This window comes from Myxine glutinosa, chromosome 1, assembly GCF_964187855.1.
Source record: "Myxine glutinosa chromosome 1, kmMyxGlut1.1, whole genome shotgun sequence".
Lineage (NCBI taxonomy): Eukaryota > Metazoa > Chordata > Myxini > Myxiniformes > Myxinidae > Myxine > Myxine glutinosa.
The window spans coordinates 30,849,055-30,872,239 of record NC_136261.1 but is presented as its reverse complement, the minus strand read 5'-3'; the positions used below and the strand labels follow the sequence as shown (position 1 = coordinate 30,872,239).

General features: G+C 45.2%; 1 protein-coding gene across 2 annotated transcripts in view; it reads right to left on the bottom strand.

The window, feature by feature from the left end:
- Positions 1-2,190: 2,190 nt before the first annotated feature.
- Positions 2,191-23,185, bottom strand: part of DCTN5 (dynactin subunit 5) — a 49,920-nt gene continuing 28,925 nt past the window's right edge. Inside the window, exons 6-8 of one of the 2 annotated variants that reach the window (XM_068109194.2) lie at positions 8,878-8,982; positions 7,082-7,205; positions 2,191-3,230 (exon numbers count right to left, since the gene is read on the bottom strand). In XM_068109194.2, the coding sequence (XP_067965295.1) occupies positions 7,105-7,205; positions 8,878-8,982 (206 nt within the window). In that variant the 3' untranslated portion in view covers positions 2,191-3,230; positions 7,082-7,104. The remainder of the gene's footprint in view (positions 3,231-7,081; positions 7,206-8,877; positions 8,983-23,185) is intronic. The other variant, XM_068109199.2, reaches the window with a different exon arrangement.

Sequence of the window (23,185 nt, the reverse complement as noted above, 5' to 3'; positions counted from 1 at the left end):
TAAAAATATAACCACCTTTAGAGGCCATTTTTCCCCGCAAAGCGGGGGTTGGCCTTTTTCGGGAGCCGTGGTTGTTGTTGTTTTTCGGTCCCCTTTTTGAAGCAATGTTTTACGGCCGGATGCCCTTCCTGACGCCAACCCTTTTTGTCGCCTTTAACGACAAACAGGGAATTACCAGTGAGCTGGTACTCAATTAGCCGACCTCGGAAGGTATGACAGGCTGAGTCAACCCCCCTGGCGTTAATTCAGCGATCGACCGGGATTCGAACCCAGGATCCTAGGATCCTAAGCCGGCACCCTAGCCGCTAGCCCAACACCAGGGTTATGTGTTTGCAGTGAGTAATGGTGAGTAACCACGTACATGCTTTAATTGACCTGTCCAAAGAAACAAAACTTTATTCTGATACCTGGACAAAGACGTTATAAATTTTAAATTAATTAACAATATATAAATTATAATAATTACATTTATTTAATAATTTATATTAAATACATTTATAATTAAACAAATATAAATTCTATTAAATATATTGTTACGTTTGTAGGGGGTAGGGATACCATAGGCCAGGTAGAGTGTATGGATTAGTGTGCTCCAATGCCGCGAAGAAGAAGAACCACCTCGATGTACTATAAGAGGGATCCGGTAGACCGTGTGTTCGGATTAAGCGTATCTTCGACCCCATTATGAGGAGTGGGGTATGTTAATTATTGCCGATTTGAGTTGAGTCCCCTACATAAATTACACGTTTTCAGGTTATTTTATCCCATTGTCTGTATACGAGTGGTTGTGGGAGCGCTCCAAATTAGGAACCAACGGTAGTCACGCGACAATATAATTAGATAATTTATTAATTTAATTAATTAGATTAAAATAATTAATTTATAAATAATTAAATTAATTTATTAATTATATAATTTATAAATATATAATTTATTAAATATATAATTTAATAATAAAACATTATTTTCATCATAATAATTCTATTATATAATTTTTAAAAGTAATTAATTATTAATTTTTCTTTTACTTACACTGTATAGTTTAAAATGTTTTTACTATGTCAAAACAAAAGCATGCTAAACTATACTGTTTCTGCAAAAGCTTCAGAAGGGTAAGTTATCGCAAAATTTTGTCTTTTTGTAAATTTGGGAAGGTATTTGGGACAAATGGTCTTTCCTTTTCTTATTATGTTCATTTGTGTTCTAGGAGCTTGTTTCATTGTTCATGAAGTAGACGATGGATTGTCAATTGGCCCTCCCTTGAGCTGGATTTTTGTGGAACTACCAAACAAATTCTGAGATTCCCGAGCACAGCACGTGCATTTTAGATTAGAAAATAAGGTACACAGAGGTATAGGGAATGAGGATGGATGAAATCAACAGGATGTTGATTGAGGTATGCTAAACACCATGAGTCAATGGGCCTATCACTTTCCCATCACAGAAAGGTCGGTGGTCTCTCTGTCTTCTCCTGCCTCCTTTAAGGTCTTGCACCATATCTGCTGTTTCCATGGTTTGTCTCCCCCAGGTTTCTGCAGGCCACACACAGTCCACCATCAACCTCCTTCTGGTGAAACTACCTAAATCCAGGATCACTGCTCACCTCCACTCATTTGGTACACATAGGTAAGGTACACAAACTGCTCTTTCTGCTCTTTCCATGGTTTGTCTCCCCCAGGTTTCTGCAGGCCACACACAGTCCACCATCAACCCCCTTCTGGTGAAACTACCTAAATCCAGGATCACTGCTCACCTTCACTCATTTGTTCCTCTTTTTCCCCACCTGTAGAACAAACTTCACATCCTCTTCAATCTAATTCTTCCCTCCAGGTCTTCAAGACAGTTGTTCACCACCATCCCAGATCATCCCAATCCAAAACCAAGATCTTTTCTCAACCCTGTTAACTCCCACCTCCAAACCCTTTGGTGTGAAGCCGACATTTCAGGTATGAATGCGTCAGAGCAAGAGCAGTGATAACCCTCTTATAATGAAGAGCAGCTATATCCTCATTCTGCTTGGGATATCCCAAACAAATCTCCTGATGCATTTCTCATGAGATTTGAAGAAAATATCAGATCCTAATATAAAAACGAGGTCATAAATGTTTTAAAAATAGGATTTGTGTGTACTCGTTCATGATCTTTCCTGAGCCTTCAATGAATGCATTAAAAAAAAAGTTTTACATCATCTGCAAACTGCACTTTATTGAGACTTTGTTCAGATATTCAACCAAAACGTGTAAATAAATGTTCAAACCACAAACAGAAGGCAGAGGAAAAAAACAGCCAGTTTGTGAAACTTGGGGGATTTTCGAGTCCTGGGATAGCTAGCAAAGTGACAACAGCAGCGTGTGATAGAGATATGAAGCTGCTGAGTGGTGTGAAGCAGGAAGTGAGCCCAGCTGGATGTGAAAGACCAAGGGCAAAAAGCTCATTTTGCAGGAAAGCAAAAAGGAATGAGAAAATACATTTTCAGGCGAATGAGTCTTCGGATATACCTCCGCCTGCATTAAATGTCAATGTATCGTTAAGTCTGATCTCAAGTAAACGTCACATGAAATATTAAGTCACGTGAGAGAGAAAAGAGACACATTAGGATTAGATGCTTCCAACTCGTCATGCTCTGCAAAATGATCTTCAAAGGTCATGTGACCTTTGATCTTTGACCTGTTGAACCCCCATTTGAAACAGTATCAATATGTATTACAGCGAATACCTGTGCCAAGTTCGGATAGATTTATTTTTAAAAAGGACCGTCAGAACTCGATATACAATGATCAAAAGGCTTTTAAAGCGTCAAGTTGCTACAAGAGTTGGACCAAATGATGACTCGTTTAGAAATACGTTTCTGAGTCTCCTTCAAGCAAAAATAAAAAAATAAAAAAGGGAAGCTTGTGTTCCACGCACTCTTTTCCTTACAGGTAAACAAATGGACACCTAGCTGGGCCTATCGAGTGGAATTAAACTGTCGACTAATTGTTACTTTAGAAGAAAAAGCAAATGGACAACCATCTGAGTACGTATGTGCACAACCACACACCTGCTTGATGCACCACACAGGCCCATGTCACAATGCTAATGTTGGCGATAGTGAAAACATTTTAATGCGACAAAATAGATTTTCTCTTGTACCATTCGGCTTGTACGGGTGCATTCTCCTCTCGGCCAAAGGCTGCATCTGACCATCGTAAAAAGGAAATTAAAAAGTGCGAGCCATCCTTGTCAAACAGCTGGAAGGGAGACAAAGATGAAATAAATTGCGTTTCTCATAACAACAATCGAGGTTTAATCAAATCGATGATTCATCGAGAACAAGTTAAACTGGTGTCCAGACCCAGAGCAGACATTTTGACAATTACAAGCAGAAATTAAATAAGTCGATCTCAATGTGGTCCATAGCCAGAGATACCATGCAATAAATGATGAAATTGCAGTGTTGCGACTGCAGTGTTTAATTATATTAAGATCTCAGGCCTGTGGTGCAGATCAAAAAGATCTACCATATGATCAAATCTCGAACAAGGATGTCAGGAGACGTCGATGCACTTTCTGCATCGATTACAAAGAAATTGTGATTCTTCACCATTGAGAGATAACGCCAAAAACGATACAAATCACGATATCTCAAAACTTTATGGACCGGTTCGGACGAAACTTGGTGAACAGGTTGGGTGTGTGAAAAGGAAGAATTGATTCAATTTTGGTGAAGATCCGAATACGGATCTGGATATGGGATTTTAAAAAAAATTTTGTTAGGGAATTCTTTACCATTGAGTGATTGGCAAAAAACGATATTTGTCACGATATCTCAAAAATGTATGGACGGATTATGACAAAATTAGGTGGACGAGTTGGATAGGGGACAAGAACAAGCCGATTCAATTTTGGTTTCCGTCCGGATCCAGATCTGGCCTATCAGTGGGATACAAAGCGTAATCCCTTCAGCCTGGCAGAGGTGTGCGTCCTACCCAGTGCCATTCTTGTTACCTCCTGCTTCAACACTATTTCCGTGGTAATTCTATCCTCTATCTCTCCTCACCTATCCTCCAGTTTTGATTCTAATGAATTCCCTTTATCCTCCATTCTTCCCTACATCTTGCTTTCCAACTTTACCATTTTCCCCTCAATGTCTCCTAATTTATTTCCCAATGTTCCCATCCCATGCTCCAACTAATCGGTCTTATTACATTTTGATTCCAATTCGTCCTTGCATAATATTAATTTAATCTGCAGCCCCAAAACCCTAACTGTTTCGGTGAGTTTCCTCCTGCATTTGTTCTCCAAATTCTCATATTTTCTCTACCAGTTTGTTTTCCAAATCGATTTATTCCTCCCCCGAAGTTGTGCGCCCTGTGCTTGCTCAAGAGGAGTTTGTTTGTTCGACTTCTATGCATTTCTGAACTACTGGATAGGATGAGTTAAAAACTGGTGATTGCACTCGGGGTGTGCATATGAAGGTTTTAGGAGGTAAAACAAAAAAAATCATAGTCCCGGAGGGTCAGGAAGGGGAGAGGACCCCAATTTTCTCTATGTAAATATGTAAGGCACAGTGTTGCTCCCATTAGGAAGGGTTATTACAAGTCTAACACAATTATGCCAATTCCAAATTATGCATTATTACCCCGTCCATAATTCTGTGGTTTTTATTACCCCGTCCGAAATTCTATGGACATTATTACCCCATCTGTAAGGACAGGTTCTTGGCTGTTATATACTAGTGGGGTGTGCTTGCAATGGGGGCATGCTTTCAGACTGCAAGCAGATGATGGGGGGGCATGCTTTCAGACTGCAAGCAGATGATGGGGGGGCATGCTTTCAGACTACAAGTGGATAAATAAATCGATTAAAATGAAGAACGAGTGAGCAGTACGAGCTCTATTTATTCACAGCCCAGTAGAGTATAAATCATTTTGCATGGTTTTAACAGATGTAATGATGAAAGCAGGTCTTCCAGGGTGGGTAAAATGCTGCTGGGGAGCATAAATTGACCATACCATGCAACGAGCTGTTAAAACACTGCAAATTGTATAGCCACTGATTTGACTTTTCCTATATTCCATTTCCGAAAAGAAATTCTGTTTCTTGTCGTCTCCAGGCCTCTTCCCCAGTCTCTTCCAATAGGGCGGGTCGAAGCACACCACACCAAATGAGTGTACCCGTACCTCTTCCTCAGCGGAGCCCCTTGGCAGTGTATTTCACCACCAAGGTGACGCAGAAACGCAGGGAATAATAAAATGATTGTATCTTTTAAGGTTTTTAATCTGGAATATTTTTGGCAATCTCATCTGTGTTTCAAGGATTTTTTCATTCAACTTGCCGGGACAAAGCAATCATTATATCCAGGTCATCCAGCAATGTGTATCGTTATGTCATAACTGGATAAACATGCATCGACTAAAGCATGTCCTGAATCTTGTGATCGTTATAAGTGACTGTTCTGTCTGACTAATCTTTCAAAAGCATTGGTATCTCTCGCGATGAAGCAGAGTTGGTGGTCTCCGTCTTCTTCCGCCTCATTTCTGGTCTTGCATCCTCTACCCTATCCATGCTCTGTTCCCTTCATGGATCTGAAGGATGCATGCGGTCCGCCAGCAACCCCCACCTAGTGAAACTGATAAATCCAGAACCACTGCTCACCACCACTCTTTACCCTGCACGAGCGAAGCGAAAAGTGGGGTTAAGTGATCGATTGTATGATCTTGTCACATACGCAACCAAGTTTTGTCCAAATCCGTCCACAACTTTTTGAGACATCTTGTTCACAGACAGACAAACAGGGGTGAAAACATAACCTCCATCCACCTTCAGTGGCGGAGGTAATAATTGCATCATACAATTGCTGTGCAGAGGGGTAAGCATCTATAACCATTTGACAGCATATACAAGTATAAATACACTTTTAGAACACTCGTGTTTCACATTTGCCTGCACAAATCTTAGAAATTTCTCAGACATTCAGAAAATACTCATCTGGAAGATAAGTGATGGAATATGGGATGATCCATCCACATTCAAAAATGAAGGCATCACCAACTTGTATAGCATCCCAACCAGCAAGGCTGAAGTACACCTTGCATGCTGGGCAGCGATACTAGTTGGTGGAACCTTTAATTAACAAGTACAAAAAGTTTTAATTAAAACAAAAGCCGCGTCGATGTTACACAATGCCCAGATGCAGCTGTGCCTATAACGTCGATGTTATAGGCACAGGACATTCCTATTGATTCGATTACTTGATGTTATTTTTGTGCAAAGTGAAAATATATCTCGGCAATTTCCCGTGTGTGGCGACGAATTTTTAATATATCTCGGCATTTTCCCGTCTGTTATTTCAGGCGGTGTATGACTGACCATGCCGCGATTTAAAAAATATATATCTCGGCAATTTCCCGTATGTGGCAACACGTGAACGAAGCTATGCTCCTCTCTCCACATTATTGTGACGGCGTATAAATTAAATATTTCATCGTGACGATTGTCATCAAATGGACGAATTTTTAATATATCTCGGCATTTTCCCGTCTGTTATTTCGGGCGGTGTATGACTGACCATGCCGCGATTTAAAAAATATCTATCTCAATGGACTTGAAGTTACAGGCCTTTAAGAATTCATTTCGTTCTATAAAGGGCAACTTTCATCGGATTTTCTTCCTGTTTTTTTTCAACCGAGTCTAAAACTATGTTAGCGACTGTGAAAAATGAAATGATATATCGAATTTGATTTGAAATAAAACTGTGTGAGAGAGGAAGACACCACAGGCCTACAAAACAGGCCTCAAAGCTATGCGAGTTAATAAAATGGTGGATATTTGTTTATATGAAGCCTCTCCCAGAATGGGTGGAGCTATGGTTCCCAGAATGGGTGGAGCTTTGAGGTTTTGTCTTCTCTGCAAGAACAAGAACAAGAAGAACAACAACAACAGCAGAGGGCACTCTATGACCAGCGTCTGCGACGCGGCAAAAAATTTGGAATATGAGAAAGCAAGTGAAAATTATTTTTTTTAAACGGATGAGAAATAAGAATGGTGTTGAGAGATTGCCCGGTAAGATTCAGCATTTCAGAGCTGTCAATTCACACACCTGTGTCAGCAGATGTTCAGTCTTCAGTTGACCTGTGTTATGGGCAGGAACTGTTGGTAGAAGCTCTTTGTGACATCTGTCATCAATTCTTGTGTGCAATCTGGGAGTTCGGTTGTGAAGACTCCTGGGAATGGGGGGCGGGGAGAATTGAATTATTGCACATGGTACAAATGACTTTTGGAAAATGCTCTTCTTCATTCGCCTAACACGAAAGCATCTCCCTGATGGCAGTTTTTCAAAAAGTCCGTTCAATAAGTGACTTTCATCGGTACACACCTGCACCGACGTCCTTTCCAATGCTCGCATGTATAGAGACTCCATACTGGCTGAAGGCTCACCCACTTTAAATGTCAATGTAATGACTTTTCTCACTCGTGACTTGTTCCGCACATTTAGATAACTGAATATGAATATGAATGACCGTTTTTAATGCCATTTTCCCCGCTAGAGCGGGGGTTAGCCTTGAAGGCCCCATGGCAATCATGGTTCCCTGTTTGAGGCAATATTTTTATGGCCGGATGCCCTTCCTGACGCCAACCCTTGGTCTTGGTCACGCTCTTACGATGCGTAGGTACCTATTCTAAATCGGGGTACACACCGTGATCATTCATCCCAGCAAGCTGGTACTCAATTTGCCGACCTCGGAAGGATGACAGGCTGAGTCAACCCCCCTGGCGTTAATTCAGCGATCGACCGGGATTCGAACCCAGGATCCTAGGATCCCAAGCCGGCACCCGAACCGCTAAGCCAACACCAGGGATAAATAACTGTACCAGGAAATCAAATTTAATGACAAAACACTGATCAGTAAGGAATTGGTCAACATTAGCTTATCATAACTTATTCGGTAAGTTAGCTTGTTATCAATAATAGTGTCCAGGTGTTAGAATTTGTTAACAATTTCCACCTTATCACCATTTATGCTTACAGGCTCGTGATTGTGAACTTTTCGAAAATCCAAAATCATCTCTTTAGTTTTGCACACATACAGAGTGAGACAGAAGTCCCCACACCATCAATTGAATGTGTCAATCTCATTGAGGTACGATACAAAGGATGATTGATCGGAAAGACAGCCAGGAGGAATTTGAAGGAAAATGAAGGAATTTGAGAAGTCTAAGAGTTGACATCATGTGGGATACTTATGTCACCAGCAGCATTAAAGAGTCTGTTGGAGAAAAAAATAAGAATAAATAAAAAAGGAGGAAAGGGCATTCGGAGGAAAGTTGCTGATCAGAACAAAATCTCTTGAAACTGCGAAGTGCTTCTTCTCCATGACCCCTCAAACGAGCAGGAAATCTTTGCATTTCTCTCTGACAAGATTAGCGAAACAGATTTCCCCCCTGACAAACAGGTTACGATAACAGCTGGTCAACAAGTGATTGTCAGAGGATCTGACCATGTGACATGACATGTGACCACAAGGACGCTGACAGAATACTGGTGGGGTACTGGTTCTCCTGCAAGATGCCTTGAAGAACAAATCTCCCAAATACCTTTTTCACTCTGTGGATACTGATGTCGTCATGATTCTGATTGGCAAGTTCTACCCTCTGCTAACCATGTGCCCTGCTGAAGTCACATGAGTAGTTTTTGGCACAGGAAAGAATTTCACTAACCTCTGCATCAATGCGACATCTCCTGCTTAGGGGAAAGACAAACCGCTGGCATTGCACGTTTTTCACAGTTTCACAAACTGACACAACATCAACTTTCTATGGAAAAGGAAAAAAGCTGCATGGCAGGTGTGGAAATGCTATCCGGAGGTAATCGACACATTCACCGTTGTCACTGACCTTTACTCCAGTCAATTTTGATGCCAGCCATTTCAAACTCTTGCAACGCTTCACTGTCCTTCTCTGTGACTCTGTGACTCTGTGACAGGACGAGCCACCTAAGCTCTGTCAGAGGATCACAAAAATGTTCATGTGAACAGTTTAACATGGGATTTTAATGCCACACCATGATTGGTGGTTTGTGGACAAACCCAAAGCCAGCTAAAAAGATTGCAGTAAATGCCCCCAAAGATTAGAAGTGAGCCAAGGCAAGAGTATAACAAATAATTAATGTGAGCTGAAAGTATTTCAAGATAGTGTCACTGCTGGTAAATGGAAAGGAGGAGGGATAGGGTTGGCCAACGTGCGACTTTTGAAAAGACGTAATCCACCCCAAAATGCTCGGAGTACATGCGCAGAAACTCCAGGAAGCTCAAGAGGTTGGGGTGAAATAAAATGCATTGTGCCAGGATAAGGATTGTTACCTGAAATGGCTCACCAAACATTTTTCCAAAAGCTTCCGAAAAACATCAGCAAGTACTTGGAAAAGTACCTGAGAGAAAGTGCTATGCCTCCACACAACTAAATATTTGGATAACTTTCTCAGCTCGCCGAATGGGCACCTGCTCGTACTGACAACTCCCAAGCAGGTGGGTTGGTGCATTTCCCGAGTGAATCGGCATGTGCTGCATAATCTCCCGACGGATCACGACCAGTGAATGGACTGTGTATCTGGATTAGGTGCTTTTATGAACGCTGATGGAAAGGATCTGGAGCTTGTGAATGCACAGAGCAAGTTCAAAATGCTATTTACTATTAATCATGTTGGGATGGGTGGGGTAGAGGGAGCTGTGGAAGCTGTCATCAACATATTGTCGAATTCAAGCGGTTCGTTAAAACAGTCCACTGAACGGATGGACCGAACTGCTTTTAACTCCCTCAGACTGCGTCAAATATGGCGGATTTGCACGCACACGTTTGAGAATGCAGCCGGGAGCTGAACCGTCCGACAGAGCAGAATTTTTGATCTTAGTTCAGATACTGTCATAAGTGTATGTAAAACTCACAGTTACCGACCTGGTTTTCTTCCTTTTGGGGCTCATCAGGCAGGCTGCTCATCATTGACAGGCAGAGCGTATGTACATGGCAGTGACGTCATTGCGTGCGCTCATTGAAAGCTGGAGAACTGAAGATATATTTTGATTGGTTGCTCCCGGATGCATCCAGGCGATTCAATATAATGAGTGGATACCAGAGATAATGTGCCATGTGGCAGACTGTACTTATCGCTCCCATTAAGGTACAGCATAGCTGGATAAATAAATAAAAAATAACCACCTAACCAAATAACCACATGTATATATGTATGTATATATACAGTGAAACCTTGACTTACGAGTGCACCAACTTACGAGTTTTCCGAGATACGAGCCGTCGCTCGGGCGGTTTATTGCTTTGAGATGCGAGCCGAGATCTGAGTTACGAGCTTACGCCACCCGCCACGAGGTGGGTTCCGGTCACGTGGTTATCTTGCCGTGCAAGCATCTCTGCCGTATATCGCTGCTGCTTTGTTTTCGCATTTTGGTTATTTTGGAGCTTACGCCACCCGCCACCAGGTGGGTTCCGGTCACGTGGTTATCTTGCCGTGCAAGCATCTCTGCCGTATATCGCTGCTGCTTTGTTTTCGCATGTTGGTTATTTTTGAAAATTTCTTCGTTTTAACCATGGGTCCTAAGAAATTGAGTGAGCATCTTCGTCTGATCTTCAAGTTAAATACACTTAATAAAACCAGTTTATTTCTTTACATTGTGGCGGACACGGAAGCTCACTGGCGTGGTGACATCATTCCGCGCACCGAGTGGGCGGGGGCCACGCCGAGGGGTAGGCGTGGCCTCAGGATATACACCGGGCGCGCAGCCCGGAGCGCGCCAGTGTTACAGTGAGCTCTTGAATAAAGACTCTTACAAATTACCGCGTTGTCCGCTTCCTCCTTGTTTACAAGCAGCGCGCGTAACGCCGCTTATTATGTACAGTATATACGAGGTCGTGCTTGTTTATACATTATTTGTTATTTATAAAGTACATATTTCTTATTTCAAAACACGTAACAAAAAAAATTGGTGTGGTTTTTGGGGGCTGGCACGGATTAATAGCATTTCAATGCATTTTAATGGGGAAATTTAATTTGAGAAACGAGCAAATTGAGTTACGAGCTCGGTCACAGAACGAATTAAACTCGTAAGTCAAGGTTTCACTGTATATATATATATATATATATATATATATATATATATATATATATATATATATATATATATACTGTATGTATGTATGTATATATATATATATATATATATATATATATATATATATATATATATATATATATATATATATATATATATATATATATATATATATATATATACAGTGGAACCTTGACTTACGAGTGCACCAACTTACGAGTTTTCCGAGATACGAGCCGTCGCTCGGGCGGTTTATTGCTTTGAGATGCAAGCCGACATCTGAGTTACGAGCTTACGCTACCCACCACCAGGTGGGTTCCGGTCACGTGGTTATCTTGCCGTGCAAGTATCTCTGCCGTATATCGCTGCTGCTTTGTTTTCGCATTTTGGTTATTTTGGAAAATTTCTTAGTTTTAACCATGGGTCCTAAGAAATTGAGTGCCAAGGGAAGAGAGGATGATGTGCTTGGATATAAAACACGCAATCGTCGAAAAACATGAGCGAGGTGTGCGTGTTGTCGACTTGGTGAGGCGGATGTGAAGGCAGCTGAAGATTTTATTATAACTGAGAAGAAGAAGAGGATGATGTGCTTGGATATAAAACACGCAATCGTCGAAAAACATGAGCGAGGTGTGCGTGTTGTCGACTTGGTGAGGCGGATGTGAAGGCAGCTGAAGATTTTATTATAACTTTTGCCGAACTGATAGAAGCCGAACGATACATCCCCCAGCAAATCTTCAACTGTGACGAGACAGGGCTCTTCTGGAAAAAGATGCCGAGGAGGACGTATATAACGGCAGAGGAGAAGAGCATGCCAGGCCACAACTTGTTCAGAGTGCCGGCGAAAGCTCGCCTTCTCTTTGTGGAAAACACGGTACTGAGAAGAAGAAGAGGATGATGTGCTTGGATATAAAACACGCAATCGTCGAAAAACATGAGCGAGGTGTGCGTGTTGTCGACTTGGTGAGGCGGATGTGAAGGCAGCTGAAGATTTTATTATAACTGAGAAGAAGAAGAGGATGATGTGCTTGGATATAAAACACGCAATCGTCGAAAAACATGAGCGAGGTGTGCGTGTTGTCGACTTGGTGAGGCGGATGTGAAGGCAGCTGAAGATTTTATTATAACTTTTGCCGAACTGATAGAAGCCGAACGATACATCCCCCAGCAAATCTTCAACTGTGACGAGACAGGGCTCTTCTGGAAAAAGATGCCGAGGAGGATGTATATAACGGCAGAGGAGAAGAGCATGCCAGGCCACAACTTGTTCAGAGTGCCGGCGATAGCTCGCCTTCTCTTTGTGGAAAACACGGTGAGATCCTTAACATCCAATGGGACGCAAACGGGGCGCCCAGTTTAGCGGTACACACATTGATGAATCACCCTGCCTGTGATTCACCCATGACAGGTTATAGCTGGGTCGGGATTCAAACCCAGGCTGGACAGTTTAGAGTCAAGTGTGCGTACCTCCAGTCCAGGCCATCCTGCCAACTTGTATGCTGCATACAGGTGAAATATAAAGCGCGAGATATTTTTATATATACTGTATATTTAAAAAAAAATTGGTGTGGTTTTTGGCGGGCTGGAACGGATTAATAGCATTTCAATGCATTTTAATGGGGAAATTTAATTTGAGAAACGAGCAAATTGAGTTACGAGCTCGGTCACAGAACGAATTAAACTCGTAAGTCAAGGTACCACTGTATATATATATATATATACAGTGGAACCTTGACTTACGAGTTTAATTCGTTCTGTGACCGAGCTCGTAACTCAATTTGCTCGTTTCTCAAATCAAATTTCCCCATTAAAATGCATTGAAATGCTATTAATCCGTTCCAGCCCGCCAAAAACCACACCAATTTTTTTTTAAATATACAGTATATATAAAAAATATCTCGCGCTTTATATTTCACCTGTATGCAGCATACAAGTTGGCAGGATGGCCTGGACTGGAGGTACGCACACTTGACTCTAAACTGTCCAGCCTGGGTTTGAATCCCGACCCAGCTATAACCTGTCATGTCGGTGTTTCACAGGCAGGGTGATTCATCAATGTGTGTACCGCTAAACTGGGCGCCCCGTTTGCGTCCCATTAGTTGTTGGATGTTGAGGATCTCACCGTGTCTTCCACAAAGAGAAGGCGAGCTATCGCCGGCACTCTGAACAAGTTGTGGCCTGGCATGCTCTTCTCCTCTGCCGTTATATACGTCCTCCTCGGCATCTTTTTCCAGAAGAGCCCTGTCTCGTCACAGTTGAAGATTTGCTGGGGGATGTATCGTTCGGCTTCTATCAGTTCGGCAAAAGTTATAATAAAATCTTCAGCTGCCTTCACATCCGCCTCACCAAGTCGACAACACGCACACCTCGCTCATGTTTTTCGACGATTGCGTGTTTTATATCCAAGCACATCATCCTCTTCTTCTTCTCAGTACTGCCCTTGGCACTCAATTTCTTAGGACCCATGGTTAAAACTAAGAAAATTTTCCAAAATAACCAAAATGCGAAAACAAAACAGCAGCGATATACGGCAGAGATACTTGCACGGCAAGATAACCACGTGACCAGAACCCACCTGGTGGCGTAAGCTCCAAAATAACCAAAATGCGACAACAAAACAGCAGCGATATACGGCAGAGATACTTGCACGGCAAGATAACCACGTGACCAGAACCCACCTGGTGGCGTAAGCTCCAAAATAACCAAAATGCGAAAACAAAACAGCAGCGATATACGGCAGAGATACTTGCACGGCAAGATAACCACGTGACCGGAACCCACCTGGTGGCGGGTGGCGTAAGCTCGTAACTCAGATCTCGGCTCGCATCTCAAAGCAATAAACCGCCCGAGCGACGGCTCGTATCTCGGAAAACTCGTAAGTTGGTGCACTCGTAAGTCAAGGTTCCACTGTATATATATATATGTATGTATATATATACATATATATATATATATATATATATATATATATATATATATATATATATATATATATACATATATACATACATACATACATACATACATACATACATATATATATATATATATATATATATTGTTGCGGACATGAGGCCTGTATTTTTTTGATTGTGTGCTGTATTATTATTATTATTGGTTATTCTGCGCGCCCCTACCTCCGGAGCTGTGTAAAGGTGAAAGGGCATCCCATAATTAGTCCACGAGCATACACATCAGCCAAGTAATAGAATACCCCTGTTGATAGTTATCTCTTATTCTGTGTTTTAGGGTAAGGCTGTGTCTCCCATTAATTGAAGTACTCCATTGCACCAGTGAAAGAGAATAGATCCCCTTTCCTTCCCATCCCCAAAATCTCCCTTTCCTTCCCATCCCCAAAACCTCCATTTCCATATTACATCCCCTCTCGTCATTGCTGAGCCCTCGATTCCCAATCACCTCGCCTCCAATAACCGCCATTGACCATGTGCTTGAGTCGGAGAAGAAAGGCGTGTCTCCACCTCGTCAGAGAGGGGAGGAGGGGCGTACCCGCCCGTCGTCATCGAGGGCGGAGCCCGAGGGTCGCGCGACCAACCAGGGCCGAGGTGAGCACCCCGATGGGCGTGTCAAAAACGCCGGCGGCGTAATCGCTGGAGGCGCTATAAAAGGCGCAAACGGAAGTGAGTAGCGAGTTGGTCTGAGTCGGTTGCCAGAGGAGGGTCAGTGGTTGCGTTGGTTGCGGTGGTAAGAAGTCGGTGGTGAGAAGTGGTGGCGTCGAGGGGTCAGTGGTTGCGTTGGTTGCGTTGAGTTGTCGATGGTGAGGAGACACCAGGGCCAAGAGAGAGAAGGTGCCAAGGGCCATTACCAGCAGTTGCGCCAGAGACGGCAGACGCGCCCTGAGCTGAGCCAGAGAGGCAGCGTTGACTCCACCAGGCAGCTTCAACCCGTTACCCCGCAGGGACCAAATAGCGGTGGCATCGGTGGCCGTCGAGGTCCAGCCGACGTCCGTGCGGGATCAAGCCCGAACCATCTGCCCCAGCTGAACCTTCCCATTCCTCCTTCCAACATTCATTCCATTCCATCCTTCTGGTATACGTGAGTTTGTTTTGTTTGTTCTGTCCCTGGGTATTTAATTAAGTCTGTAGGTAAGCTAAAATTTGCACTGTGTCACCTGCGTCTTATGTGTTGTAAATAAAACTTGATTGCTCCTTTTTGCTTGTGTGTGTAAATAATAAACCCCATTACTCGTCTGTACGTCTTCTCGTTTTATTCCTTTTCCTCTTGCATTGCGTCGTTTTTGTCTTTTCCCTCATTGAGCAGCTGTGGTGCGATACGGCCAAAGTTCTGGGTGAATCGGGTGAGTCAGGGATCCTGTAACGGTCGCGGCAATACCAAACCGCTCGGTAACTAACATCTTAATCCGCGATCTGTAACAATATATATATATATATATATATATATATATATATATATATATATATATATATATATATATATATATATATATATATATATATATATATATATATATATATATATATTGTTGCGGAGATGAGGACTGTATTTTTTTGATTGTGTGCTGTATTATTATTATTATTGTTTATTCTGCGCCCCCCTACCTCCGGAGCTGTGTAAAGGTGAAAGGGCATCCCATAATTAGTCCACAAGCATACACGTCAGCCAAATAATAGAATACCCCTGTTTGATAGTTATCTCTTATTCTGTGTTTTAGGGTAAGGCTGTGTCTCCCATTAATTGAAGTACTCCATTGCACCAGTGAAAAAGAATAGATCCCCTTTCATTCCCATCCCCAAAATCCCCATTTCTTTTACATCCCCTCTCGTGATTGCCAACCCTCGATTGCCAATTACCTCCCCTCCAAAACCGCCATTGACCATGAGGCAGGGTCGGAGAAGAAAGGCGTGTCTCCACCTCGTCATAGAGGGGAGGAGTGAGCCAGAGGGTCGCATGACCAACCAGGGCCGAGGTGAGCACACCGATGGGCGTGTCCTGAAGGCCGGCGGCTTGATCGCTAGAGGCGCTATAAAGGCGCGCGTGCAAGTGGCGAGTGAGTGGTGAGTTGGTCGTCAGAGGAGGGTCAGTGGTTGCGTTGGTTGCGTTGAGTTGTCGGTGGTGAGGAGACACCAGGGCCAAGAGAGAGAAGGTTCAAGGGCAATTACCAGCAGTTGCGCCAGAGACGGCAGACGCGCCCTGAGCTGAGCCAGAGCAGCAGCGTTGACTCCACCAGGCAGCTTCAACCCGTTACCCCGCGGGGACCAGATAGCGGTGGCATCGGTGGCCGTCGAGGTCCAGCCGACGTCCCGTGCGGGATCAAGGCCGAACCATCTGCCCCAGCCGAACCTTCCCATTCCTCCTTCCAACATTCATTCCATTCCATCCTTCTTGTGTACGTGAGTTTGTTCTGTTTGTTCTGTCCTGGGTTAATTAAGCTTGTATAAGTTAATAATTGCACTGTGTCTCTGATTCTTCTGTATATTATTTTATTATCTTTCCTTCTCCTTGGTTACTTTGAGCATGTAAATAGTAGGAATAAATTTAGTAGTATTTCCAACCTTTTTGTCTTCTTCTTCTTCTTCTTCTTCTTCACATCCGTGTCGCCTTTGTCTTTTCCCTATTGAATAGCTGCGGTGCGATCTGGTCAACGTCGGGTGGAATCGGGCCAATTGGGGATCCTGTAACGGTCGCGGTTGGACCATCCGCTCGGCCCATCATAACATCTAAACCGCGATCAGTAACAATTGGTGTCTGGGAGTGAGATTCGGGGCCCGAACCAAATTTTAAAAACATCGAAAAAAAAAATTTGGTCAAAATTTGGAGCGGCCGAAATTTGTTTTGTTTTACAAAACCTGAACTTTGAAATCGCGCCATGGCTGGTCAAGGCGACGGGATGCCGGTGGGAGAGATAGACGGGGTAGAATCGACCCAGGACCTCGGGGAAATGTATGTGGAGGAAGGAGAGGAGGAGAACATTGGCGATGTGGTTGAGGGGGTATCAGGCGCACAAAATGGCGTCCTCGCGCACGTGGGTGTAGCGGCACCAAATTTTGCCGCGCCCGCGACCGTAGCAGCGCCACTGGTGGATTGGAATCTTTTTATGATCCAAATGAAGGCCCTTATGGATGCTCAGAGTGAGCGATTGGAGGGCCAAATGGGGGTAATGGGGAACCGGATGGATGCTCAGGGTGAGCGATTGGAGGGCCAGATGGGGGTAATGGGGAACCGGATGGATGCTCAGGGTGAGCAAATGGGGGTAATGAGGGACGAAGCGAGGGGTACCGGTGAGAAGTTAGACAATAATTTTGAGGGGTTAGACAACGGGATAAAAGAGGTGAAAAATGGGTTAATGGGGTTAGAAAATAGGATGGAGGACAAATTGCGGGAAATAGGGGAGCAATCCGCCCGAGAAATTAAACAAATGGGAGAGCAGATAGAGGAGGTAAAAATCGGGGTAGAAACCAAATTGGATGCTCAGAGGGATGAATTGGGACAGATGAGGGTGGCATCTACAAAAGAAAGGGAGGAGATGAAAGAGGAGATACGACGAGGTGTGAGTGAGGAGGTCTCGGGGCTACGCGAGGAGGTAAAGCGAGGTGAGAAGCGTATGGAGAAAGAGGTGAGGAATAATATGGCTAGGTTACAAGGGGGAATAGAAGATCTGACGGAGGAGGTGGAACAGCTGACAGAGGGACAAACGGAGTTAGTGGAGCAGGTTCAAAGGAACACTGCAGTACTCGGAGGGTTAAAGGCGACACAAAAAGAAATTAAAAATGACTTGATAGCGACACAGAGGCAATGTCAGATGGTACGTGAGGAACTGACAATGAGGGCGGACGAGGTGACAGAGATAATGGAGACGAAGGACCGAGAGGTGAGGATGCACATAGAGACGGTCACGGTAGCCTTAGAGGACGAACTTGAGGAGACGCACCGGGGAATAAAAGAGGTGAAGCGAAAATTAGAGGAAGTGGAAGAAGAGGTGAGTGAAATTAAGAAGGGACAGACAGAAACTAAAAGAGAAATCCAGGAGGAGGTGATGGAATATGTGCAAGGTCGGTGCTCAACTCATAATGTGATGCTCACTAACCAAATAAAGAGTTTGCAGGTGGCAAAGGAGGTGCGGAGACGAGGTACGGAGGTGAGTGGCAATGTATATGATGTGAGGAAAGCTTCAGTCGGCTTGGGGGTTGCTATGGATCCGGGTGTTCGTGAAAGGCCGTTGGTGAAGTGTGCGACAGGTCTGGTGTGCGAAAAAAGAGGTGTGCGAGAATGTCTGACCATGGGGTGTGTGAGGAAAAAGTGCGCGCCGACTAGTGAGTGTGCTGTCGAGAGTGAGTCGGTAGTAGCGCGTGTGCGAGGGGGTACATGGAAGCGCGGTGTGGCAAGTGTTACGGAGGAAGTAACGAAAGAGTGTGCGCAAGAGTGTGCGCGAGAAAGGTGTGTAACGGACAGGTGCATGAGGAAAGAGTGCGCTGTCGAGAGTAAGGGTGAGTGTGCTGTCAAGAGTGGAGGTGAAAGTAGTGAGAGTGACACGGAGCGTGAGTTGGTTGTGACAGGTGAGCGAGGATGTACACCTGGAATGGAAGGATGCACACCTGGAATGGTAGAGCGTGTGTGGGAATGCACACTTGAGTTGGTCGTGAGGCACGTGGTTGGGTGTGCGGGTGAGAGCACACCTGTGGTTGTCACAGAGGAGGTGACCGAGGAGGGGGCGCGAAGAGGTGTGTTGGTGAGGTGTGCGAGCGACGAATGTGTGCCAAGGTGTTTCGGTGGTCAGGTGTGTGACCAAGTCGGTGAGCGGAATGAGTGTACCGAGGTGTGTAAGGAAAGGTACGAGGAGCCTGGGAACAGCTGGAGGTATGAGCAAGAAAGGGGTAGCGTATGCATGTAAGCATGCAGGTGAAGCATCGACGGTGACCGGGTTAGAGGTTAGAACGACTTATAGCCGAATCGGGCCCTCGGTGCGCGTCGGGCAGCTTCGCGTGCCGCGAGGACCAGCGGGGATCCGAACCACGGCGGTTTCGAAAGAACCGCCGTACGCGATCCACGCTGGGCCTCGCTTGGAACGGCCGCGTCCGGGCTCCACTAGGCGGAGCGGGCAGCCCGATAGGAAGGGTCGTCATGGCGACCACTTTCTATTGAGACGTGCCGGCAGGTCGAGATCAGGACATTGGATGGCTCCACGCCGAGGTGGTGCATGGGATCTCGGCCCGGGTAAGCCCCCGTCCCTGCCCCGAATGCCGGACGCATCCAGCCGCCGGCACCAAAGAACCCGCGTTCATTGCTCGGCTGTACGAAGCCGAGCTTTAGAAGGGAATTGGCGCACCGAGAGGCATTAGTAAGTAGACTGTAATGACGAGGATAGTGTTTTGGCCCCGAAATTAGAAAAACAAAATTTGATGATTGGCAAAGGATTGGCAGTAATGATTGGCAGATGATGGGTAGTGATTGGCAAATTTTTGATTTGTTGAAATTTGATGTGCAAAATTGGTAGTGGGAGATGCCCGATGTGGTGGGATGGCAACTCTGTCATCCCTCACAAACGTGGGGCAAATGCGCGATAGTTTATGGGGTTGATGGCAGTGAAAACTAGCCCGGGTGGGTTAGGATATATCGTGTGTAGGGATCTAGCGAAGATGACATTAGGTGACGTTAAGGTTAATTAGTGACAAGGATACCTGTAGTGGGGACGCAGGTAGCTTAGCGTGGATGATAATGACGTGGGAGCGCAATAGTTTAAAGGGACGACTGGGAAGCGCAAGTTTCAGAGGGGAGTAGTTAGCTGAGATGATGCCGTGTGTTTGAGGATTGAACAGGTGTGATTGAACAGGTGTGATTGCACAGGTGTGCAACTGAACAGGTGTGTGGAGCAGTGTATGAGTGAGTGAAGGTGATTGTGTATTGTGCTGACCCAATGGTCCAGGAAGAGGAGGAGGGTGCAGGTGGCACCAGGTATGATTGCACAGGTGTGCAACGACAGGTGAATGGAGGACAGGTGTATGGAATAAATGGTATGGAGTATAGGAATGGATGGTCGTGGAGTGAGTATGGTGGAAATTGTGGAGTGGAGTGGATGGTGCGAAGGTGTGAATGGGGGAAGAGTGGACCCCCATCACGGATACCCGGGGCGGGTAGTGTAAGTGTTAGGTAGAGGGTACAGGTAAATTGTGGTTGGATATTGGCATCTGTGGTGCGAGTGAAAGAATGGTCTTTGGATGGGTGCATTAGTGTTGTGGAAATGGCTGGGCGTGTAGCCTGTTAGTGTGTGTAGTTGGTTTGGGCACTCCATCACTGTGAGGATGTCGGCCAGGTGAGGCCGCAGGTGGGCTCTGGGAGCCGGTAGTTGTGGATGGGGCCCGAGGATCCGGAGGACGGACCCGGGTAGCCCAGTGCCAGAGGGCACCAAGGGGTGACAGAGCCAGGAGAGGGCCTTCCCCAGTTAGTTAGGTTAGGGTGAGGAGCTAGGTAAGCTCGGGTGGCAACTGCAGTGGTGGAGGTGTGCAGGTGGGTAGACCTGCTGGGAGAGCTACACGTCGCAGCCCAGAAATTGTGCGAGGGCACCGGGAGATGAATCGGGGGAGTGAGACCCCAAATTGAGAAGCACCACAGTTTGGTCAATGGGAATTGGTTTTTAGAACCCATAGTGTAAGTTGGCCAATGGATTGGCAGGGAGAGACCCCGGGTAGTGTAAAGTGTGTTAATGTCATTTAGAAAGTAGTTAGGATGAAGTCTCCTCGCACCATCTGCATCCACTCACCTGAGGTGACAGGAACTCCACACCATGCCATGTTTTATTATTTTTCATTGATGCAAATGTTTGGATTGTGAGACGCATCATGACGTGGGTGTGACATTGTGCGTAATTACATCTCTCCCTCCTTATGAGGATTGATGACGAATTGGGTGATGGCAAATTTTGGATAGTGGGGGAGTGAAGACGAATTTGGTATAGGAGAAATATGGGGAAGACGTGACAGTAGTGACGAATTTGGGTAGTAAATGGGTAGATTTTGTAAATATGGGGTAAGGGCAAGGGTAGTGTAGGTGACAGGGGGGTGACGTACGGTAGGGACGAGCTTTCTCACTTCGCCCTCCGTACGCATTTCGCCTTGCATTGCCTTATTGATGTGTACCCTTGTGACCTTACCCCTCGCTCATTTGTCTTTCCCCTTTTGTCTCCCACATGACCTGTGCGCCATTGGGTGCCGAGGGGAGCGTGCGTGGGTCGGCCATTGTGCGCCCGAAATTCCCAGAACCAGCTGTCTGCATCGATACACCACATTATGGACCACATGCCTGTGGCCGAGCACCACTTATGGACCCCATGGGTTGGGGCATGGCCCCTCTGCTGGAACCGGCCATGAGGGCCCGAAATCTTGCTGGCGGACCTTGGCCACAGGGCACCGATGCCCCACAGGTGAACCACACTAGTCGGCCCTGTGGGCCATAAATAAAATAAATTAAAATGGACACATTGGGTGCAAGTTTTAATACAAATAGGCCGCCAGTAAGCAAAGCAAAAGAATGACAACATCTGGAAGACCAAATATAATAACCAGCAGAGGGAGCCGAAGAGCAAGAGATCACCTGCAGGGTTAGGGGTTGTTGATTTATTTTTTTATTGTTGAACATTGATGAACAATGGTGACTGCACCGATTGGTGCTTGGGTGTGTATTGGTGCGTTTTTGGGTGCTTTCATGGTGCATTGATGCAGAGCAGACTGTCTCCCCCCCCCCAGAAAGAACAATCACAGGTCCTGGGTTAGTTTTGTAAATAAAAATAGTGTCATTGTAAATAATGCTTCCCACCGTCAGTGTGTAGTTTGAAGACCATTCCGCAATTCGGTTAACTGTGGGCGTAAGTCTGTTAGGCAGGGTGCAATGGAGCAGCGGGACACATTTATTTATGTTTTAAAACTGTCGCACTCAGGGTCAGGTTAAAAGTAGAGGGAACTACACCTACGTGTCACACTAAATAAAAGTTGTAGGCCCGGGACGTGCCTAAGAGGAGGAGGGTGCAGTGTTGCGGAGATGAGGACTGTATTTTTTTGATTGTGTGCTGTATTATTATTATTATTGTTTATTCTGCGCCCCCCTACCTCCGGAGCTGTGTAAAGGTGAAAGGGCATCCCATAATTAGTCCACAAGCATACACGTCAGCCAAATAATAGAATACCCCTGTTTGATAGTTATCTCTTATTCTGTGTTTTAGGGTAAGGCTGTGTCTCCCATTAATTGAAGTACTCCATTGCACCAGTGAAAAAGAATAGATCCCCTTTCATTCCCATCCCCAAAATCCCCATTTCTTTTACATCCCCTCTCGTGATTGCCAACCCTCGATTGCCAATTACCTCCCCTCCAAAACCGCCATTGACCACGAGGCAGGGTCGGAGAAGAAAGGCGTGTCTCCACCTCGTCATAGAGGGGAGGAGTGAGCCAGAGGGTCGCATGACCAACCAGGGCCGAGGTGAGCACACCGATGGGCGTGTCCTGAAGGCCGGCGGCTTGATCGCTAGAGGCGCTATAAAGGCGCGCGCGCAAGTGGCGAGTGAGTGGTGAGTTGGTCGTCAGAGGAGGGTCAGTGGTTGCGTTGGTTGCGTTGAGTTGTCGGTGGTGAGGAGACACCAGGGCCAAGAGAGAGAAGGTTCAAGGGCAATTACCAGCAGTTGCGCCAGAGACGGCAGACACGCCCTGAGCTGAGCCAGAGAAGCAGCGTTGACTCCACCAGGCAGCTTCAACCCGTTACCCCGCGGGGACCAGATAGCGGTGGCATCGGTGGCCGTCGAGGTCCAGCCGACGTCCTGTGCGGGATCAAGGCCGAACCATCTGCCCCAGCCGAACCTTCCCATTCCTCCTTCCAACATTCATTCCATTCCATCCTTCTTGTGTACGTGAGTTTGTTCTGTTTGTTCTGTCCTGGGTTAATTAAGCTTGTATAAGTTAATAATTGCACTGTGTCTCTGATTCTTCTGTATATTATTTTATTATCTTTCCTTCTCCTTGGTTACTTTGAGCATGTAAATAGTAGGAATAAATTTAGTAGTATTTCCAACCTTTTTGTCTTCTTCTTCTTCACAACCGTGTCGCCTTTGTCTTTTCCCTATTGA